We start from the raw sequence: 19,729 nt of genomic DNA, 5'->3' as shown, positions 1-19,729 counted from the left end.
TTAGGATAAGGGGAAATGTAACTGTGGTAGAGGTTGCTATGGTGAAGACCATATTGCAAGGCTGTAGAGGATAATGATAACCATGTTGATGAGGGAGCGATTGATGATGATATTGGAACAGTAACAGTGGCATAGTGATAATGATGACATTGCTGATGATAGAGATGTCAATGCCATCACAATTATAGGGATGAGGCCAGTAAGGATGACAACCATGGGGAAAGTGCTGATGAGAGGTGAGGTGACAACGATGGTGCTGGTGATGGACATGGTATCAGTGGGACAGTGGTGCTGATGTTGGTGTGGAGAAGACTGGTGATGAGGTAGATGTCATGGAAGTGATGGTGATGAAGACAGTAGGTAAGGCTGGCATTGATATGAATGGAGGTGATGAAAACTTTGCTGGTATGGATGAGACTAGTGATGATGAAGATGTTAGAGTCATGATAGTTACAGTGATGATGATTTTGATGTTGGCATTGATGGGACTGGTAATGACAAAGATGTTGCTGTCATAACAGGATGAAGATGATGATAGCAAGTGGTGATGGTGGTGTGGATATTGTTGAGAGCAGAGGAGATACCATTGTGTATGGGGGTGACAGAAATTAGGGTGACATATTGGTGTTGATAGTATTGGCAGTGGTGGTGATCTATGATGACAATGACCATGTTAGGCTCTATTCAGCCAGACATGCAGTGACTAGACCTCACTGCAGGGTGGCAAGAGACTCCAGTCATGACCTCCACCTATTTCTTCTCCTTGGCTTATCGCCACATCCCTTTTTTTCTCCCTGCATATTACTCCACCCTCTGAGGATCATCCAGCCTGGAAGAACAGTGCTAACCCTGAGGCCCAGGCTGGGGGTTGTCAAAGCAGCAGTGGTAGTAGCAGCATTGCTTCCAGATGTTTCCAGGGCAGCAGCCAACCCTTGTTCTGGCAGCCCTGTGCACACTGCAGTAATTACATTATTTGTGGCTTCAATTTTGAATCCATTTTCTAGTCATTTTACAGTAACTCAATGGTTCACAGTCATTGCAGGAGTCCCCAGCCTGAATGCATCCCCCACCCCTTTCCATGGCAATTGTAGTTATAGCAGAAATTATCCCAATCAATTTGTGTCTTAAAAAGAATTGAGCAGCCCAGAAAATAAGTGAAGGCCGAGGAGCCTGGGGAGTACTGGGTCGATTCCAGGCCCACTCTGGCCAGACTTGGAAGAAAACACAGACGCTCTGGGTTGCTGGCTCAGGCACTGCCTGGCAGTCACTCATCTTTTAATTTTCCACAAAACATCTCAAAATAAATACAATAAGTGAAAGTCCCTTTTAATGGGGAAAGGCTTCCTGGGCCTCAAACCAAGGGAAGGACTAATTCAACCAGAGCTAGTCAGATAGGCAGTGCCAGGCTCTGAGCTTCTGCATCCCACAGATGGCCGCCCCATGTGGCCCTTGGTAGATGGATCCAGTGGGAGTTAGGGGGAGGTAATGGGCACATCCATCTAGAGAAAATTAATTATCACTGGATTAATCAGAATTAGGCCCAAGTACACCCCCTTGGAAGACTACTAACAATGCTTTGGAGGAATTCAGCTTAAAAACCAAAAATCAAAAGAGAAAATAAAGAGCATGGGAACATGGGGCTACCCAAGGGATGGAAGGGGCCCAGTGGGGAGCATGATCCTACAGAAGAAATGCCTCTGCGACAAGAGAACATCACTTCCATTCACAGCAGAGGGATGTCACCTGCCACTTTAAAAAAAAATTCAGATACAATCCAATAAATAAAAGTGTATTAATCAGAAGCTCATAACTTATATGAATTTTAGAGGTAGCTACACTCCTATATCACATCCTCATGGTTCCTGTACTACCGAGATGGAAACATAGCATGTTTCCGGTACTAAGAAGGCCCCCCTCGCCCTTCCCAGTCAGTATCTACCACACAATACGCCTTCCCCGCAAAGCACCCACCTGCCTTTCACCCAACATTATGTCTGTGAGGTTCACTCCGATGTGTGTGGCAGGAGTTTGTTCTGTTTTATTGCTGATTCAAATTCTCTTGTATAACTATCCTCCAATCTATCCATTCTCCTGAAGACGGCCCTTAATTTGTTTCCAGCTTTTGTAATTAGCGTTAAAATGGCTAGGAATATCTTTATGGGCAAAAGCTTTGGTAGATACTACTAAAGTGTTCTATGGAGAAGGTGAAGGTTTCATTTCTACCAGCATTATATAGGGAAAACAAGCCTCAACTCTCACCTCCCACCATCACAGAAAACCAATTTGAGCTAGATCACAGAGCTAACTATGAAGGACAAAACAATAGAACCTCTAGAGGAAAACAGGAAAGCATGTCTTCATGAACTTGGGATAGACAAAGTCTTCTCAAACAGAACACAAAGACATTAACCACAGAGGAAAATATCAATAAACTAGACTTCTTTTTTCTGGGCAGTACTGGGGTTTGAACTCAGGACCTCATGCTTGCTAGGCAGGCACTCTAGCACTTGAGCCATTCCACTGGCCCTTTTTTTTCTCCAGGATAGAGTCTCAGGAACTATTTGCACAGGCTGGCTTCAAACTGTGATCTTCCTGATTTCTGCTTCCTGAATAGCTAGGATATAGGCCCACCAGTGCTGGGCTAAACTGGACTTATTAAATTAAGAAATTTGCTCCTCAAAAGATCCTACTAAGAGAGCATAAAGGCAACCCACATGCAATGGATATACTGCATAAATATCTCTTCAGCAAAGGAGTCTTATCCAGAATATATAAAGGACTCCTACAAATCAATAAGAAAATTTTAAAAAGAGGTAGAAAGATAAAAAAGCCCTCCAAGAAAGAGAATGTGCAAATGACCTGTTAGCATAAGGAAGTATATTCAACCTCTCTAATCATCAAAGAAATACAAAGTAAAACTATAATGAGATAATGCTACATAAACCTCCAGAACAGACAAAAATTTAAAAATAAAACGGACTTAACCAAGTGTTAGTGAAGATGTAAGCAACAGCACGCCGCAGACACTCCCAGAGGGAGAGCGAATTGGTAAAATGACATTGGAAGACTGGCTGAACTTGTGTGTATTCCATGACCCCACCCCTCCACTCCTGAGCCCGCACCCAACAAAATGCACACCAAAAGACATGAGCAAGGTCGTTCATAGCTACAGGGCACAGAATAACCCCAAGTGGGAAAAACTCAAAGGTGCAACAAAAGTAAAATGGGCTTTTGGATTTGGCACCATTAAAGAGAACGTGACAGACCAACCCTGCACTCAATCACCCAGAGGTCTCTTGCAGATCTTTCATGGATCCTAAGGAGCAAGGCTTAATAAAGTAACTAGTGGGTGTTTCTAATCTACTTGAAGGTCAAATCCACGCCAAACCAGTGTGCAGCACCCACTGTGGAACAGTGGTGGCACTGAGTGGGTAACGGGATGGAGGGACATGAAGGGGTTGGCGTGGTCTACAGCCTGATCTGCATGGTGGCTGCATTTTCTTGAGCTGGCTGAAGTAGGTGTCTGTTTCTTGCAAGCTTTGCTTCCTGACCAAGCAAGGCTCCAGCCTCCCTTTCCTGCACTTTCTCCAGCAGCTCCCAGTCCTGCACCGAAGCTTCAGTGACACTAGATATAAGTTCCACTGTGGCAGCAACTCTGCCTTGTACACCTCAGGATCTCCAACACCTGGCACACAATGTGTGATCAACAAGGATTTCTCAAGTACCTAAATACCCTCCTTCAAATCCATGCTACATTCTGTCTTGCCTCTCACATCATTCTTCTCCACGTTTCTTCAAAGCACAACTCAAACCGCTCCTCTTCCAGGAAGCCCTCCTGCTTATGCCACCATTCTAGTGTGATCATTTTCTGGCTGATCTAGATAGTGATCCTATGGCCCAGCTTCCTACCCTCTTGGGCATGACCTGTCGTTGAGAGAGTCTCATTTCCTGTGATCATAAGGAACGACTTTTGTTAAGTGGGTTTGACACAATGGGAAATCATTCATTCCTTCTCTCATTGGTATATTACACCACACCATCAGTATTGATTTTGTGACTCCTGTGTGCAGGCCCATGCTACATTCTACAGGAGAGCAGTGGAAAAATAGTAAGGCCTGCAGTTTGGTGGACGAGATACACAACAATCACATAATCCTTCTGTCTGTCACACACACACACACACACACACACACACAGACAGAGAGAGAGAGAGAGAGAGAGAGAGAGAGAGCTGGCATTGTGAAATAAACATTCAGGGTTCTAAAGATGGAGGCAGGGAGGCTTGACCTCATCTGGGAAGCTTATGGAGAGAAGAATGAGTGGCTAGGCAAGGGCAAGGCAAGGAGTAGGGGATGGTGGAGAGATGGTGTGAAGGAACTACATGCAGAGGGAATAGCATGTGCAAAAGCCCTGAAGTGGGAGGTATGACTGGAACCCAAACCCCAGAGATTAAGAGACTGAGTCACTCGGTTGTGGGTGGAAGGCCAGGATGGGGCCAGACTGGACAGGGATCTGATGATGGGGTACATCTGATGATCTGGGGATGGGACATGCTGTCCAGGATTTACACAAGCAAGTCATGTGATTTGGTGTAGGGTTGGAGGGGCCATGGCTGGACTTCCAGGAGCTGAGGGTTTCTGTTTCAGGCCTACTGTGGGCAACCTGGTAGCTCCATGTAGGGAGGGACCAGAAGTTCCTGGAGGAGGTGTCTTTGGGAAGGCTCTGAAGCTGCCCTGGGTTCTCCACCTGGTGGGGTAAGGTTCCCATGCTGAGTTGCAGGTACATCCCTAGGGAAGCATATATTATTTCAGTGACTTTTAGAAAAACTGTACTGAATCCCCAGCCTGGCTCTTTGTGTTGGTTGTATCCACGTGGGTGTCTGTGTTCTGACTCCAGGCTCTCGTCGTGTGTCCTGACCTTTCAATTGAGCAGTTTTGGTTGAGTTTAGTTATTTTCTAGCTGGATGCGGTTGGGCAGAGATTGTCAGCATGGACTCTCAGCATGGTGGTTCTTCACTGTGCAATGCTGGCCGCAAGGCATGCTAGGAAGAGAGTGGGAGGACATGGGCAGGGAGGAGGGCACACCAGTGCAGGGAGAGGGCTGATGGGTAAAGGACCACTCTTCAGGGCTATCCCAGGGTGGGGTGAGATTTGAAAATGTCAGCAGTAACTGCTCCATGTGAGGGAGTTCTGACCTTTCCCACACCGGACAAGGAGGAGCAGCTGGGCAGGACAGAGGTCGGCGTCTGTAGATCCTGACTTGGTGGCCCAGTATGTGGGACAAGGGTAATAAAAGCAAAGTCTTGCTGATTACTAAGCACTTTTCAGAGGTGCATGATTTCATGGGTGAGGAAACTGAGGCTCATGGTATTTTGTATAAGGTCACACAACTGATATCACAGTTGCTAGGATGCAAGTCCATGAATTCTAGCTCTATGGCATGCTCTGCTGCTATTCTTGGCTGAGATGCTCACCCACAGTGGGGCTTGGGAAAACAGTCAGCTGTGGGCAGCACCCTGGCAGGTCTACACCTAGGAACCCAGAAGGTCAAGGGTCCTGGTCTGGCAGAAAACTGTTTTGACCATAAACCAGGAACCCCTTAGAAAGCCAAGGATCTCCTGTGGATGGGTCTCAGTTGGTCCAAGATGCAAGGTGACCCTGTCCTCTAAGCTCAGATGACAGAAGCACTGGACAATGATGCTCAGGCTCCCATACCCCAAACTCACATCCTTCACTGATTCATCCAACAATCATTTCACTGAGTAATTACTATCCACCCATCTTCTGGGTGTCAAGGGAGTATATCAATGATCAAAAGAGAGTCTTCCTTTCAGTCATATTAAGGAGAACAGGAAGATTAAATACACAATTATTTAACTAAAAACCTTGATATGGGCTTTGAAGGAGAAATGCAAAAGGCTATGATAACATATTACAGGAAGGATGACCTCGTTTCGGGAATGAGATTCCTTACGCTTGCAATTTTTCAACCAAGTTACATGGAAATCTAGGGTTCTGTGGAAGCTATTTTCAGAGTTATCTATGCCTTTAAGTTGAATTTGAATTAAATATACATGTAAAAGTATAGTTCAGATATGCAGTCTCCCTCAGGGTCTACAGGGAATTGGTTTCAGGACTCCCTGCAGATGCTCAAGTCCCTCACACAACACAGTGTGGTATTGGCGTCAATCTCACACACATCCTCCCGTGTACTTTCAATCATCTCTAGACTACTTATAACAGCTGATGCAAATGCTATGTAAATAGGTATTCTGCTTATTGTTTACAAAAAGTGACAAGAAAAGTGTCTGCATATGTTCAGTGCAGATGCAAGTCACTTTTTTCTGAATATTTTTGATCTGTGGTTAGTTGAATCCACAGCCATGGAGACTACCAACACAAAGAGCTGACTCCGTGTGTGTGTGTGTGTGTGTGTGTGTGTGTGTGTGAATTTAAAAAAATAACAAAAAAAAAAAAAAAAAAAAGAAAGCATGAATACTCAGGTGTGCCGTGTGCCACACTGGAACCCACTAGCTCATTTGGGTATTGGTGAGTCACCATTTTTGCATGTTGGGGGACCTGGAGTCACTGGAGTTCTACTTTGTTTTCAATCTGTCTACTAATTAGGAAGGAAGGAGTACAATGTTTAGTTGTATTTTAATTTTTAAAAATTCAGGTAAGGGGAAGGATTTCCTATAAATGATTTTTATGAATTATTATTTTCTTGTTATCATGCACCTGAAGCAAAATACAGAAATGTATATTGAATACTGAGGCGAATGCCATACTTCAGGGATCATCCATGGCCTTTGGGGTGAAATTGTTGTAGGCACTGCAGCGGCTTCAGTGTTTCATTATTAAGTCTTTGGGTAGCAAGTAGATGGTGAATATTTGAACTCAGACCTTGTCTGTTTCATATGTATTCTACAGATCAATAATTTGGGTAAGATTCCAATGAAAGATGAAACAAGGTTAGTTAATAACAACATATATATATTTTGAAATAGCTAAAAGAGGATTTTAAATGTTTTCACCAGAAAGAAATGATAAATACTTGAAGTGATAGGTGCTACTTGCTCTGATTTGATCCTTCCACAATGCATACATGTATCAAAATACCATATTGTACCCCATAAATAGCTATAATTATTATTTGTCAATTAAAAATGAAATAAGCAAATATAAAAGAAAAAAGAAGCTTGAAAATATCCATTTTGAGTCAGGTGTTAGAAACGTGGGCTGGCATTTGTTGCCCTTAACGCAGAGAAACTAAAGCAGATACCTTAAATGCAACTGAGGCCAATAGGAAAAGGGGACCAGGTACTAGAGAAAAGGTTAGATCAAAAAGAATTAACCTAGAAGGTAACACCCACGCACAGGAAATCAATGTGAGTCAATGCCCTGTATAGCTATCCTTATCTCAACCAGCAAAAACCCTTGTCCCTTCCTGTTATTGCTTATACTCTCTCTACAACAAAATTAGAGATAAGGGCAAAATAGTTTCTGCCGGGTATTGAGGGGGTGGGGGGGAGAGGGAGTGGGGGGAGTGGGTGGTAAGGGAGGGGGTGGGGGCAGGGAGGAGAAATGACCCAAGCCTTGTATGCACATATGAATAATAAAAGAAGAAAAAAAAAACAAGTTCATAGTTCTTGATTAATAGAAATATTGATATACACTGTGTATTGTACAAGTTAATAAAAAAAGTAACAAGTTTCCTCTTAAAAAAAAAAAAAAAAAAAGAAACGTGGGCTGGCCTCTCACTGCTACCCCTCAGCCATCTCAGACACCTCCCACCTCCCTCCCTTCCATCCCCCTCCAATCACCTTCCATGGCGTCTCCTTCCCTCCAGTCCCTGAGGGTGGCCTGAGAATTCTTGACAGTTGCCGCTCTCTCATCCTTGCTCGTGCCCCTAGGGGCTGGCACAGCCTGGGCTGCATGGGGAATGAGGCAGGGCCCCAGGCCAAGTGGAAAAGGCTCCAAGCCCCAGACCTGCTCAGAACTCTGGCCCACTACTCCCAGGGCCTTGGTCAGCAAACACAGCCCTACTTCTCCCCAGGCCTGCAGAGAGCAGTCGGGAGCAGCACACTCACCCTTCTTGGTGGCCTCGAAGCTGTCATGGAAGTGAATCCTCTGGATGTCATAAGTCAAGGTTGTGTTAGGCAGAAGAGTCCTGTTCCTGTTGATGATGTTGGCAGAAAATCGAAAGGCATGCTCCTCGGCGTTCATGACCTGGGCGTTGGGGCCGTCTGCATACTCGAAGATTCCTCCTGTGAGAGATGGGCGGAATTGTGTAGGGGGAGGAGGGGGAACACAAGCACAGACGCTTGGCTCAGGAGATTTTATGGACAACGCCCCCCCCCCCACCTGCCCCAGGGTTCAATAGCATCCTAGATAATTGCCGTATATAGACATTGTGCTGGAGCATAAGAAATATGAAACTCCTCCTGGTTCATTTCACCCAATTAGCAAATTCCTGATAACAGAGCCTGGCAGGGCCAAAATAAGATTACCAACTTATTAATACTGCTATGGAAATTCTCCATAGAGTTCTGGCAGGGACAGGCCACCAGAATACTGGCAAGGATAACATACCATGACCAAATAGAGTTTTATTCCAGAATGTAAGACTGGTTCAATATAAAGAAATCCATGAATATCATTCCACCACATCAATAGTTCAAAGGAGAAAAAAAAATTTGGTCAACTGACAAAATGAAGAAGACATTTGATAAAATCCAATATCTACTGCGATTAAGAATGCTTAATAAAAAAGCACCAGAAAAAAACACTTCCTCGAAGCACCTTTAGCTCACATTGGCCTTTAATGTCACACTAATATCTTGTGAAACACTGGAGGCGTTCTTGTTAAGTGGGGAAAAAAACAAAGCAGGGAAAGATTCACACTGCACCTCTAAGCAGCGAAACAAGACAGAAGATGAATGTAGAAGCACAGCTTTCACAAAAGAATAAATTCTTCTTTGCAAATGATATAAATGTCCCCCTGACATTTGTAATACTATAGGAAAAATACAAAAAATAATCTCAAACCGTGACAATAAGAGCTGGAAGGAGAGTTAAGTTACATGACCAGCACAGATTATTAGTGCTCTGTATCAGGGAGAACCAGTAAGAAAACTTAACAGCAAGTGATCTTTCTTTATAGTATCAGCAAAAATGTTAAATAGCAAATAATAAGACAAATAAGAAGTCTACATTTCCAGTATTTTTTTAAATTGCCAAAAACAAAAACATCTTAAGTGAGAGATATAAACATAGCATTACAAGAGAGGGGATTTTGTGTTCCTGGATAGTAAGCTTCAAGGTATCAATTTTCTCCAAAGTAATTTTTTGTTTGTTTGTTTTAGGAACAGATCTTTCTATTTAGATCAGGCTGTCCTTGAACTTGTGATCCTCCTGCCTCCACTTCCCAGGTGCTGGGATTACCCAAATGCACCACCACGCCCAACTCCAAAACAATTTTTCAGTTTCATTCAGTTCCAATTAGAACCATGGAAGGATTTTTCTTTTATTTGACAAAGTGAACCCAGAAAACTAAACACAAGATAATGACCAAAAAAAAAAAAAAGTCTCAGAAGAAATGATGAAAGATGACTTGTATTACCAGATTTTAACATATATCATTAAACCAAAATAATTAAAATCATATTGTAATAACACATGAAAACACAAGATAGATCAATGGAACAAGATAAAAAGCCCCTGGAAAGAGACTCAAGTAGAGATAAGTAAGTATACCGCGATAAAGGTGGCCGCTTCCCATCAGTGAGCAGAGGATGAATAATTCATTAATTGCGTTCTGACAATTACTCAATTATTTGTGAGAAACTTAAGTGTGACTCTAATCTTGATCCATGCATCAAAATAAATTCCAATAGATTGAAGATTAAATAGCAAGAAAATAAGAGATGGAGGTGGGGGTGGGAAAGAACACTGTAAAATTACCCAGAAGAGAAAATAGAGGTAAGTATTATAGAATACTGGGGCATAAGAGGCCTTCCTAAGCATTTCAGTAAAGTCAGAAACTGGATGAGACAGATTGATAACTTCATAGAAATAACATAAAATTTCTATACACCAAAACTATTACAAACAACATTAAATGGCAAGCAACAAACTGGAGAAAAATATTTGTAGCATATATGGCAGCCTAAAGGTTGATGTTATTTTATAAAAGCACTTAAACTCAATGAGAAGACAAATACTTGAGCATAAAAATGGGCAAAGGACAGGTATGGATGTTTCACAAAATAAAAAATTACAAAAAAGCTATGAATGAATGAAAATATGTGCAGCCTCACTAATAATTAAATAATTCAATTTAAATCAACGTGAGACACCATGTTTGGCTCATCTAATTGTCAAAGACATAAGATAAACTCTCTGAGCTCTGCTGAGGACATTTGGAAATGGGTACCTGCTTAGCTCCTGTGGGAGGGGAAGCTGGTGTAAGCTGCCTTTCCTTATAAGCCATTAGAAATTTATCAAAAGAAATGTTCGTGCCTTTGACTCAATATTTTGGTTTTTAGAAATTCACTGTAAAAAATGGGTATACAGCTCACATACGGAGAAGATCTAATAAACATCCATCTAGAGAAATAATAAATTGTAATATATCCACATAATAGCAAAAATTTAGTCGGATGTGGTGATACACGCTTATATCATCCAAATACTTGGGAGGTGGAGATTGGGAAGATCATAGTTTGAGGCCAGTCTGGGCAAAAAGTTAGTGAGAACCCCTCCTCCCCATCTCAACGAACAGCCTGGTCATGTTGGGGCACGCCTATCTGTAATCCAGATAGGCTATGCTGGAGACAGAAGAAAGAGGATCACAGTCTGAGACCAGATCCAAAAAAAAAAAAAAAAAAAAGTGAGACCCTATCCAAAACATAACTAAAGCAAAAAGGACTAGGGGCATGGCTCAAGTGGTAAAGTGCCTGCCTGCTAGCAAGTGCAAAGCCCTGAGTTCAAACACTAATACCCCTGAAAAATAAAATTTAGTGATATGGGAAATATCCACAATACATTTTTAAATGAACAGGAAAATGCTGCAGGAAATGCAGCAAAACTCTACTTTAGAAAAGAAAGAAGGAGAGGGAGATGAGAAGGAGGAATTTGTCATTGACACAAGAATAGAAGGAGACACTGATTATTTTGTTTTAATGCTTTTCTATTTTTACAAACAAACCTTTATTCTTTTTTAGAAATCAATTTTACTGAGGTTTTACTTCCATTCTGCAAAATTCACCTGTTTTAAGTATATAGTGACTTTTAGTACACTATCGTATCACGTAAGCATCACTGCAATCCAGTTTTAGAATGCTTCCATCATCCAATAAGATCCCTGTGATGACTGCCAGTCAATCATCTTCACCCTCAGCCCCAGGTCTGTCTCGAGGTTTGTCTTTTCCGAACGGTTCATATAAATGGAAGTGGGCGGTATGTGCTCTGCATCTAGCTTCTTGCACTTAGGATGCTTGAGGTTCTTCGATGTGGAACATGTATCTGTATCTCATTCTTTTTTATTGCTGATAGTATTACCTTATATATATGTACCACATTTTATTTAGCCATCCTCCAGGTGATGGGTACCTGGATTGTTTTGATTTTGAAAAATTTAAAAAAAAATGTGGTTTCCAGCTTCTGGTGTAAGAAGCTTGGAAGTTGCCACTACATCCTAAGAAGTGAAAAACCTGAATGATATGAAAAAACAACCACTCTTTTTGAATCTGTGAGAGAAGTGAGGCTGCAGGGCAAGCTATACCCCCCAAATTGGAGCAATTCACGGGTGAATGGAGAGAGCTGCAATTTATCAGAGTAGAGGCCTGAGCAGAATTCTCCATGGGAACCAGTAGGAAAATCCAAACTGGCAAGTTTGGATTTGGAGAGACAAAACTCCAGGGGGACCCACTTGCTAGGCCCCCACACTTCTGAGTTTTGCTCTGGAGCGCTACTAGTTTCTCACAGTGAAAACTGGTGGGAAAGGCCTATGAGTGTTTAGCAGTGGGAGGGGAAAAGGAACCATTTCAAACTATGCCAGAGAATTCTGTTGCTACCAGGGTCCGCCCTTATGTGAAAGTTAGCCAGAGCCTGCTGGCATTTTATCAGAGTCTAACAGACCTAAGGGAAGGGAAATATCCAACTCCAGCTAATTCCAGCCATCGTGCCCCACCTAAGAGACCAGATAGAGAAAGTGAGAAACGTGAAGTACAGTCCAGTGACACAGGCTCACTAAAAGACTGAATCCTAACCACAGATTGTAGAACCCCTACACCTTACCACCACACCACTGAAGTGCTATTACAACAGCTGCTTTTGCCCACTACATCATGGCTAGCTATCAAGAAACATTACCGGGCACACTAAATTGCAAAAAAATACAGTTTGAAGAGACCAAGCAAACATTGCAACCAGACACATATGGCAGGGATGTTGGTATTGTTATCAGACTAGGAAATAAAACAAAAATTATTAATGTGAGGACTCTAATGGAGGAAGGAAGGAGATGGTATACAAAAACAGATGAGCAATGGAAGCAAAGATATGGAAATTCTAAGAAAAAGAAAGAAATGCTAGAGATAAAAAAACCATTGTGACAGAAATAAAGGATACCTCTGTTGGGCTCATTAGTTGACTGGACATGGCTGAACAGGATTTCCTCAGTAGAAAACTCCAAAATTGAAAAGGTAAGAAAAAAGACTGGAGAGAACCAGAGACTGGATATCTGAGAACTGGGGATAACTACAAAAGTTGCAGCAAATATGTAATGGGAATATCAGGAGGAGAAGACAGACACAAACAGAATAAATATTTGAAAGTAATTACTGAGGATTTCCCCCAAATTAGCACCAGACACTAAGTTATAGATAAAGATGCTTATAGAACATCATGTATGATAAATGCCAAAAAAACTACATCTAGAAATATCATTTTCAAATGACAGCAAATCAGAAGATTTAACAAGTCTTGACAGGAGCCAGAGGAAAAGTACACCTCACCTATAGAGGGGAAAAGATAAGAATTGTACCTGACTTCTCAGAAATGCAACAAGAGAAGAGTAGAGTGAAATATTGACAGTGTGGAGGGAAAAATTCCACTAACCTAGAATTCTGTATCTTGAGAAATTATCCTTCAAAGAACAGGAGAAATAAAGACTTTCTTGGACAAACAAAAATTGAGGGAGTCTAATGCCAGTAGACCTGCCTGGCAGGAAATGTTAGAAGAAATTCTTTAGATGTAGGTCAGAAACAGAAATCACAAAAAGAAAAGAAATAACAGTGGTGAGAGCATAAATGAAAATAAAAAATGTAAATAATTTTTCTCATTCTTAATTGATCTAACATACAACAATTTCTTTAAAATTATTAATAGTAACAATGTATTCATGTATAAACACTATGTATAAGCCACATGAATGACAGTACCAATACAAAGATAGAAGGAAGGAATTGTCATTATTAGGTACTTGCATTATTAGTGATACAAGGTAAATTGAGAGAGGGTTTACATCGGTGGTAAATGTACCTTCGAACTCTAAAGAGCAGCCACTGAAAAGAAAAGTACAATTGATATGCTAAAAGAGTGGAGGAAATGGAATCATAAAATATGCTCAATTAAACCATGTGAAGCAGAGGAAGAGTAGGAGGTCAAAGAGGGAACAAAGGGCAAGGACAACAAATTTAAAAAGTAGCAAATAAGTAGATATTAATCCAACTCCACCAATTTTCACTTTAAACACTAATGTTCTAAATGCATCAATTGAAAGACAGACATTGTGAGAGTGGGTAAAAAAAGAAAGAAACACAAGACCCAAAAATATATTGTCTGTAAGAGACCTACTTTAAATACAAAGACACATATGGGTTAAAAGTAAAGGATGATCAAGTGGGATTTATTCCTGGAATGCAAGAATGGTTCAAAATGCCAAAGTTGGTTAAGGTAATATACCCTATAGGTAGAATAAAGGGAAAAAAAACCCACATAATGATCTCAGTGAATGCAAAGAAAAATTAGATATCCTTTTATGATTAAAAAATACTTCACAAAAAATTAGGAATAGAAGGAAATTACCTCAATGTTATGAAAAACCACAGCAAACATATTCACTAGTGAAAGATTGAAAGCTTTTTCTAAAGGATCAGAAAGAAAAGGAGGCCCATTTTTGCAACTTGTGTTCAGCATGGTATTGGCAGCCCTAACCAGAGAAATTAGGCAAGAAAAAATAAATAAAAGCATCTAAATTGGAAAGAAAGGAGCAAAATTATCTCTATTTGCAAATTTTATGATTTTATATGTAGAGTCCTCAATATGTCACAAAAACTCTTAGAACTAATAAATTCAGTAAATTAGCAGAATACAAATTCAATACACAAAATCATTTGCATTTCTATACACTAGCAATGAACAATAAGAAAAGAAATTATTAAAAAATCCCATTTATAATAACATCAAAAAGGTTAAAATATTTATGAAGGAGAAAATATTAACCAAGGAGATAAAACTACACACATTGCTGAAAGAAATTAAAGGAGACATAAATAAATGGAAACACAACCCATGGTCATGGATTATAAGAATTAATACTGTTAAGAAGTCAGTACTATTCAAAGTGATCTATAGTTTCAACACAACCCCTATTAAAATTCCAATTTTTTTTCAGAAATTGAAAAATCTATCCTAAAATCAATATGGAATCTCAAGAGACCCTGAGATTTAGCCAAAACAATCTTGAAAAAGAACAAGGTTAGAAGACTCACATTTCCTAATTTCAAACTTACCAGTTGCTAAATGTAAGACCTAAAGCTATAATGCTCTTAGAAGAAAACACGGCAAAAGCAAAAAGCTTTGTGACATTGGATTTGGCATTGATTTTCTTGGTTATAACACTAATGGCAAAAGGTTAGAAAAACCAGACTTAATGAAAATAATTTTAACCACACAACAAGACACTATTAACAGTAAAAAGGCAATCTATGAATGAAAGCATTCCCAAATCATATATCTGATAAGAAATTAAGATCCAACTATATAGAGAACTTCTAAACCCAACAACAAAACAAACAACCCAATTCAAAAGTTATGATTTGAATATGAAATGTCCCCCCACAGGCTCATGTGCGAAAGCCTACATACCTGGCCAGTGGCGCCATTTTGGGAGGTGCTGGAAACTAGGAAGTGAAGCCTAGCTGGTCACTGGGGTTGTGTCTTGAAGGCTAACCCTGTATCTCTTGCTCTGCTTTCTGTCTGCCATGAAGTGAGCTGGTTTTCCTTACCATGTGTGCCCCACTATGATGTTCAGGCTTCCACAGGCACACAGCAATCATGGACTGAAACCTCTGAAGCTGTAAGCTAAAATAAATCCTTCTTCCCTTAAGCTGTTTTTCTCAGGTGTTTGTCATAGCTACAGAAAGTCTGACTAACTTCAATAGGCATTTTTTTCAAAGAAGATTCACAAATGGCTGATAAGCACATAAAGAGATGCTCAATATCACTAGTTATTGGGGAAACATAAATCAAAACAACAATAAGATACTGCCTCACACCCATTAAGATAGTTACTATTAAAATAAGAAAAACAGAACACAAGGCAAGGTGTGGTGGCTCATTGCTGTAATCCCAGCTGCTCAGGAGGTAGAGAAAGGAGGATCAAAGTTCAAGGTCACCTGGGTATGATGGTACATGCCTGTAATCCCAGCATCCTGAGAGAATGACAGTATACAGGTGACATAGGTATGAGGATCAAGATCCAAGGCCAGCAAAAACCATGATGCCCACCTGAAAATACTCCAGAGGCACCTGCACATCCATGTTTATTGCGGCACTATTCACAATAGCCAAGTTATGGAAACAGCCAAGATGCCCCAGCACTGACGAATGGATTAAGAAAATGTGGTATCTATACACAATGGAATTTTATGCAGCCATGAAGAAGAACGAAATGTTATCATTCGCTGGTAAATGGATGGAATTGGAGAACATCATTCTGAGTGAGGTTAGCCTGGCTCAAAAAACCAAAAATCGTATGTTCTCCCTCATATGTGGACATTAGATCTAGGGCAAACACAACAAGGGGATTGGACTATGAGCACATGATAAAAGCGAGAGCACACAAGGGAGGGGTGAGGATAGGTAAGACACCTAAAAAACTAGCTAGCATTTGTTGCCCTTAATGCAGAGAAACTAAAGCAGATACCACGAAAAGGGGACCAGGTACTAGAGAAAAGGTTAGATCAAAAAGAATTAACCTAGAAGGTAACACCCACGCACAGGAAATCAATGTGAGTCAATGCCCTGTATAGCTATCTTTATCTCAACCAGCAAAACCCCTTGTTCCTTCCTATTATTGCTTATACTCTCTCTACAACAAAATTAGAGATAAGGGCAAAATAGTTTCTGCTGGGTATTGAGGGGGGGAGCGGGAGGGGGTGGAGTGGATGGTAAGGGAGGGGGTGGGGGCAGGGGGGAGAAATAAACCAAGCCTTGTATGCACATATGAATAATAAAAGAAAAATGAAAAAAAAAAAAGAATTAATAACAAAAAAGAATTAATAACAAAAAAAAAAAAAAAAAGAAAATCTGGAGGCGTAGCCCAAATGGTAGAGCACTTTACTAGCAAGCTCAAGTCCCTGAGTTCAAACCCCAGCACCACAAAAAAAGAAATGTTGTTAAAGATATGGAAAAATTGGGATCCTTCTGCACTATTGGTGGAAATATAAAATGGTACAGTTGCTACGGAAAACAATATAGCTGTTCTTCAAAAATAAATAAAAGTAGAATTCCTATATGACACCAAAATTCCACTCCTGGAAATATACCCAAAGAACTGAAAGCAGGGACTTAAACAGATATTTGTATCCTCGTGTTAACCACAGCCTTATCCACAACGGTGAAAACACGGAAAAGGTCCGAGTCCATCAGAGGATGAATGGATAAGCAAACTGTGACATATACATACAATGGAATATTATTCAGTTATAAAAGGACATTCAGACAAATGCTACAACACGGATGAACTCTGAATACATTATGCTAAGTGAAATAAACCAGACCCCAAAAGACAAACACCATATGATTCCACTTATTCCAGGTACTTAGAGTAGTCAAGATCAGAGAAACAGAAAGTAGAATGGTGGTAGCAGGGTACAGTGGGGTAGAAATGGGAGTTACTGTTTATGGAAGTTCTAGCTAATGGATTAAGTCAAGAAAAAGAAATAAAAGATATGCAGATTGGGAAGAAAGAAATAAAATTGTCTTTGCTTATAGATGACATAAAAAAAATCCAAAAGAATTGATGAAAACAAAACAAAGCTGTAACAAAACTCCTGAGACTAATACATGATTATAGTAAGGTGGCAGGATATGAAGCTAATATACAAAATTCATCTGCTTTCCTATATACCAACGATGAACAAGTGGAATTTGATATAAAACACACAACAGTACTTATTTTAGCATTCAAAGAAAAGAAATGCTTAGTTATAAATCTAGCAAAATATATACAGAATCTACTTGAAGAAAACTATAAAATTCGGATAAAATAAATCAAAGAAAAACTAAATAAATGGAGAGACATCCAATGTTCGTGGATAGAAAGAGTCAGTATTGTCATGATGTCAGTTCTTCCCCATTTGGTCTACAGATTCAACAGAATCCTAATCAAAATTCCCCAGCAAGTTATTTTGTGGCTATTGATAAAGTGATTCTGAAAGTGTACACGGAGGGACAAAAGACAGTTAACTATGGCTACTGCCTGTCGTAGCCCATGTCATAAAGCCAACATGATACTGAAGGAGAATAACAGTGTATGGCTGACACTACGATGCCATCTCAAGACTTATTAATAGAGCTACAGTCGTTGAGATAGCATGGTATTGGCCTAAGGATGGGTAAAGGGATCACTGGAACAGAATGAAGAGCCTGGAAATAGACTTGCAGAAGTGTAGTCAGTAGAACTTCCGTAGAAGCAAAAGCAATGGAGAAAACGGGCATTTCAAACAACTGGTCTGGGACAACCGGATGTCCCCGTGCAAAAGGAAAGTAGACTGTAGACACAGACTTTACACCTTTCACAAAAATAAGCTCAAAGTGGATCACAGAAAAATGCAAAACTATGGAACTCCTAGAAGATAACATAGAAGACGGTCTAAACCTTGAGTTCGGAAATGACTTTATAAAGAGATCAAAGGTATGTTCCACAAAATAAAGAATCAATGAGCTGGACTTCATCAAAATTAAAATTTTCTGCTCTGCAAAAGACACAAGAATGAAAAGACAAGCCACATACTGGCACATATCCAGTAAAGGACTATTATCCAAAATACAAAAAGAACTCTTAAAACTTAGCAATAAGAAAACAAACAATCCGATTAGAAAATGGGCAAAGAAAAGATACAGATGGAAAATAAAGATACTCCACATCCTATGTCATCAGGATAATACAAATTAAAACAATGAGATACCCTACACACCTATTGGAGTGGCCAAAGTCCAGAACACTGACAATACCACATGCTGGTGAGGATATGGAGCAACAGGAACTGTCGGTCAGTGCTGGTGGGAATGCAAAATAGTACAGTGCCTGTGGAAGTTTTTAGTTTCTTATAAAACTAAACACACTCTTACCATACAATCCAGCAGCTGTGCTCTTTGGAATTTACCCAAAGGAGTTGCAAACTGAGTCCTACACAAAAACCTGCACGTAGATGTTCTTGGCAGCTCTCTTCATAATTGTCCAACTTTGGAAGCAACCAAGATACTCTTCATTTGGTGACCGGACAAACATTCTGGTACATCCTCACAATGAAGTATTAGTCCACACTTAAATGAGCCAGTAAACCATGGAAAGACATGGAGAAAACTTAAATGTGTATTACTAAGTGAAAGAAGCTAATCTGTAAAGGCCACAAACTGTATATTCCAACTACACGTAAGGCTACACTATGGAGACAGTAAAATGATCAGTGGGTGCCAGGGTTTGGGGGGGGAGAGATGACCAAATGCAAGTGCGGAGGAATTTTATGGCAGTGAAACTACTCTGATGACACTGTAACAGTGAGGACGTGTCAGTATACATTTGTCAAAGCCCATAGCGCATAAAACAGCAAGAGTGAACCTTAATGTAAATTACAGCCTGGGAGATAATGATGTGTCAATGTAAGTTCATCAATTGTAACAAATTCTCACTCTGGTGGGGGATATTGGCTGAGGGGGAGACTACGCATGTATGGGGGGCAAGGGATTGTGGGAAATTCTGTAGCTTCTGAAGTTTTTCTGTGAGCCTAAAACTGTTGCAAGTCTACTAAGAAGCAAAAGAGAGAAATAAAGGCATGGCTCAAGCAGTGGAGCACCTTAGCAAGAATGAAGCCCTGAATTCAAACTCCCAGTACCACCAAGAAAAGTCACTATTCAATTGTGCTATGTGTTTAATGGGAAATGAATTATCCAAATACCACATGACCCAGTAATTCCATTTCTGAATACATTTACCTATATTTCAAAATATAATATTGAAAAATAGAATTAATTCAATGCCCAAACCAAGAGATTACTCAATATACTGAAAGCTACCCCTATGGCAGAACGAATGGCAGACGTTAACAGTCAAAGCACAGGATGACATGATAGGGTGGCTGGAGCTTGCTCCAAAATAGGGGAGGAGTTGAGTGAGGGTGTGGGGAGGAGGAGGAGGAGGCTGTGGGTCGGCAGAGGCA

At 40.4% G+C, this 19,729-nt stretch overlaps 1 protein-coding gene across 4 annotated transcripts in view; it reads right to left on the bottom strand.

Moving 5' to 3' along the window:
* The window catches only part of Grik3 (glutamate ionotropic receptor kainate type subunit 3), a 219,036-nt gene that overhangs the window by 79,958 nt on the left and 119,349 nt on the right, over positions 1-19,729 (bottom strand). For all 4 annotated transcript variants that reach the window (XM_074080549.1, XM_074080551.1, XM_074080552.1 and 1 more), the window contains one exon: positions 8,090-8,266. In XM_074080549.1, coding sequence (XP_073936650.1) covers positions 8,090-8,266 — 177 coding nt within the window. The remainder of the gene's footprint in view (positions 1-8,089; positions 8,267-19,729) is intronic.

The sequence above is a fragment of the Castor canadensis genome, chromosome 7, assembly GCF_047511655.1.
Source record: "Castor canadensis chromosome 7, mCasCan1.hap1v2, whole genome shotgun sequence".
Lineage (NCBI taxonomy): Eukaryota > Metazoa > Chordata > Mammalia > Rodentia > Castoridae > Castor > Castor canadensis.
The sequence above is the reverse complement of the archived record's forward strand: the minus strand, read 5'-3'. Positions and strand labels throughout refer to the sequence as shown.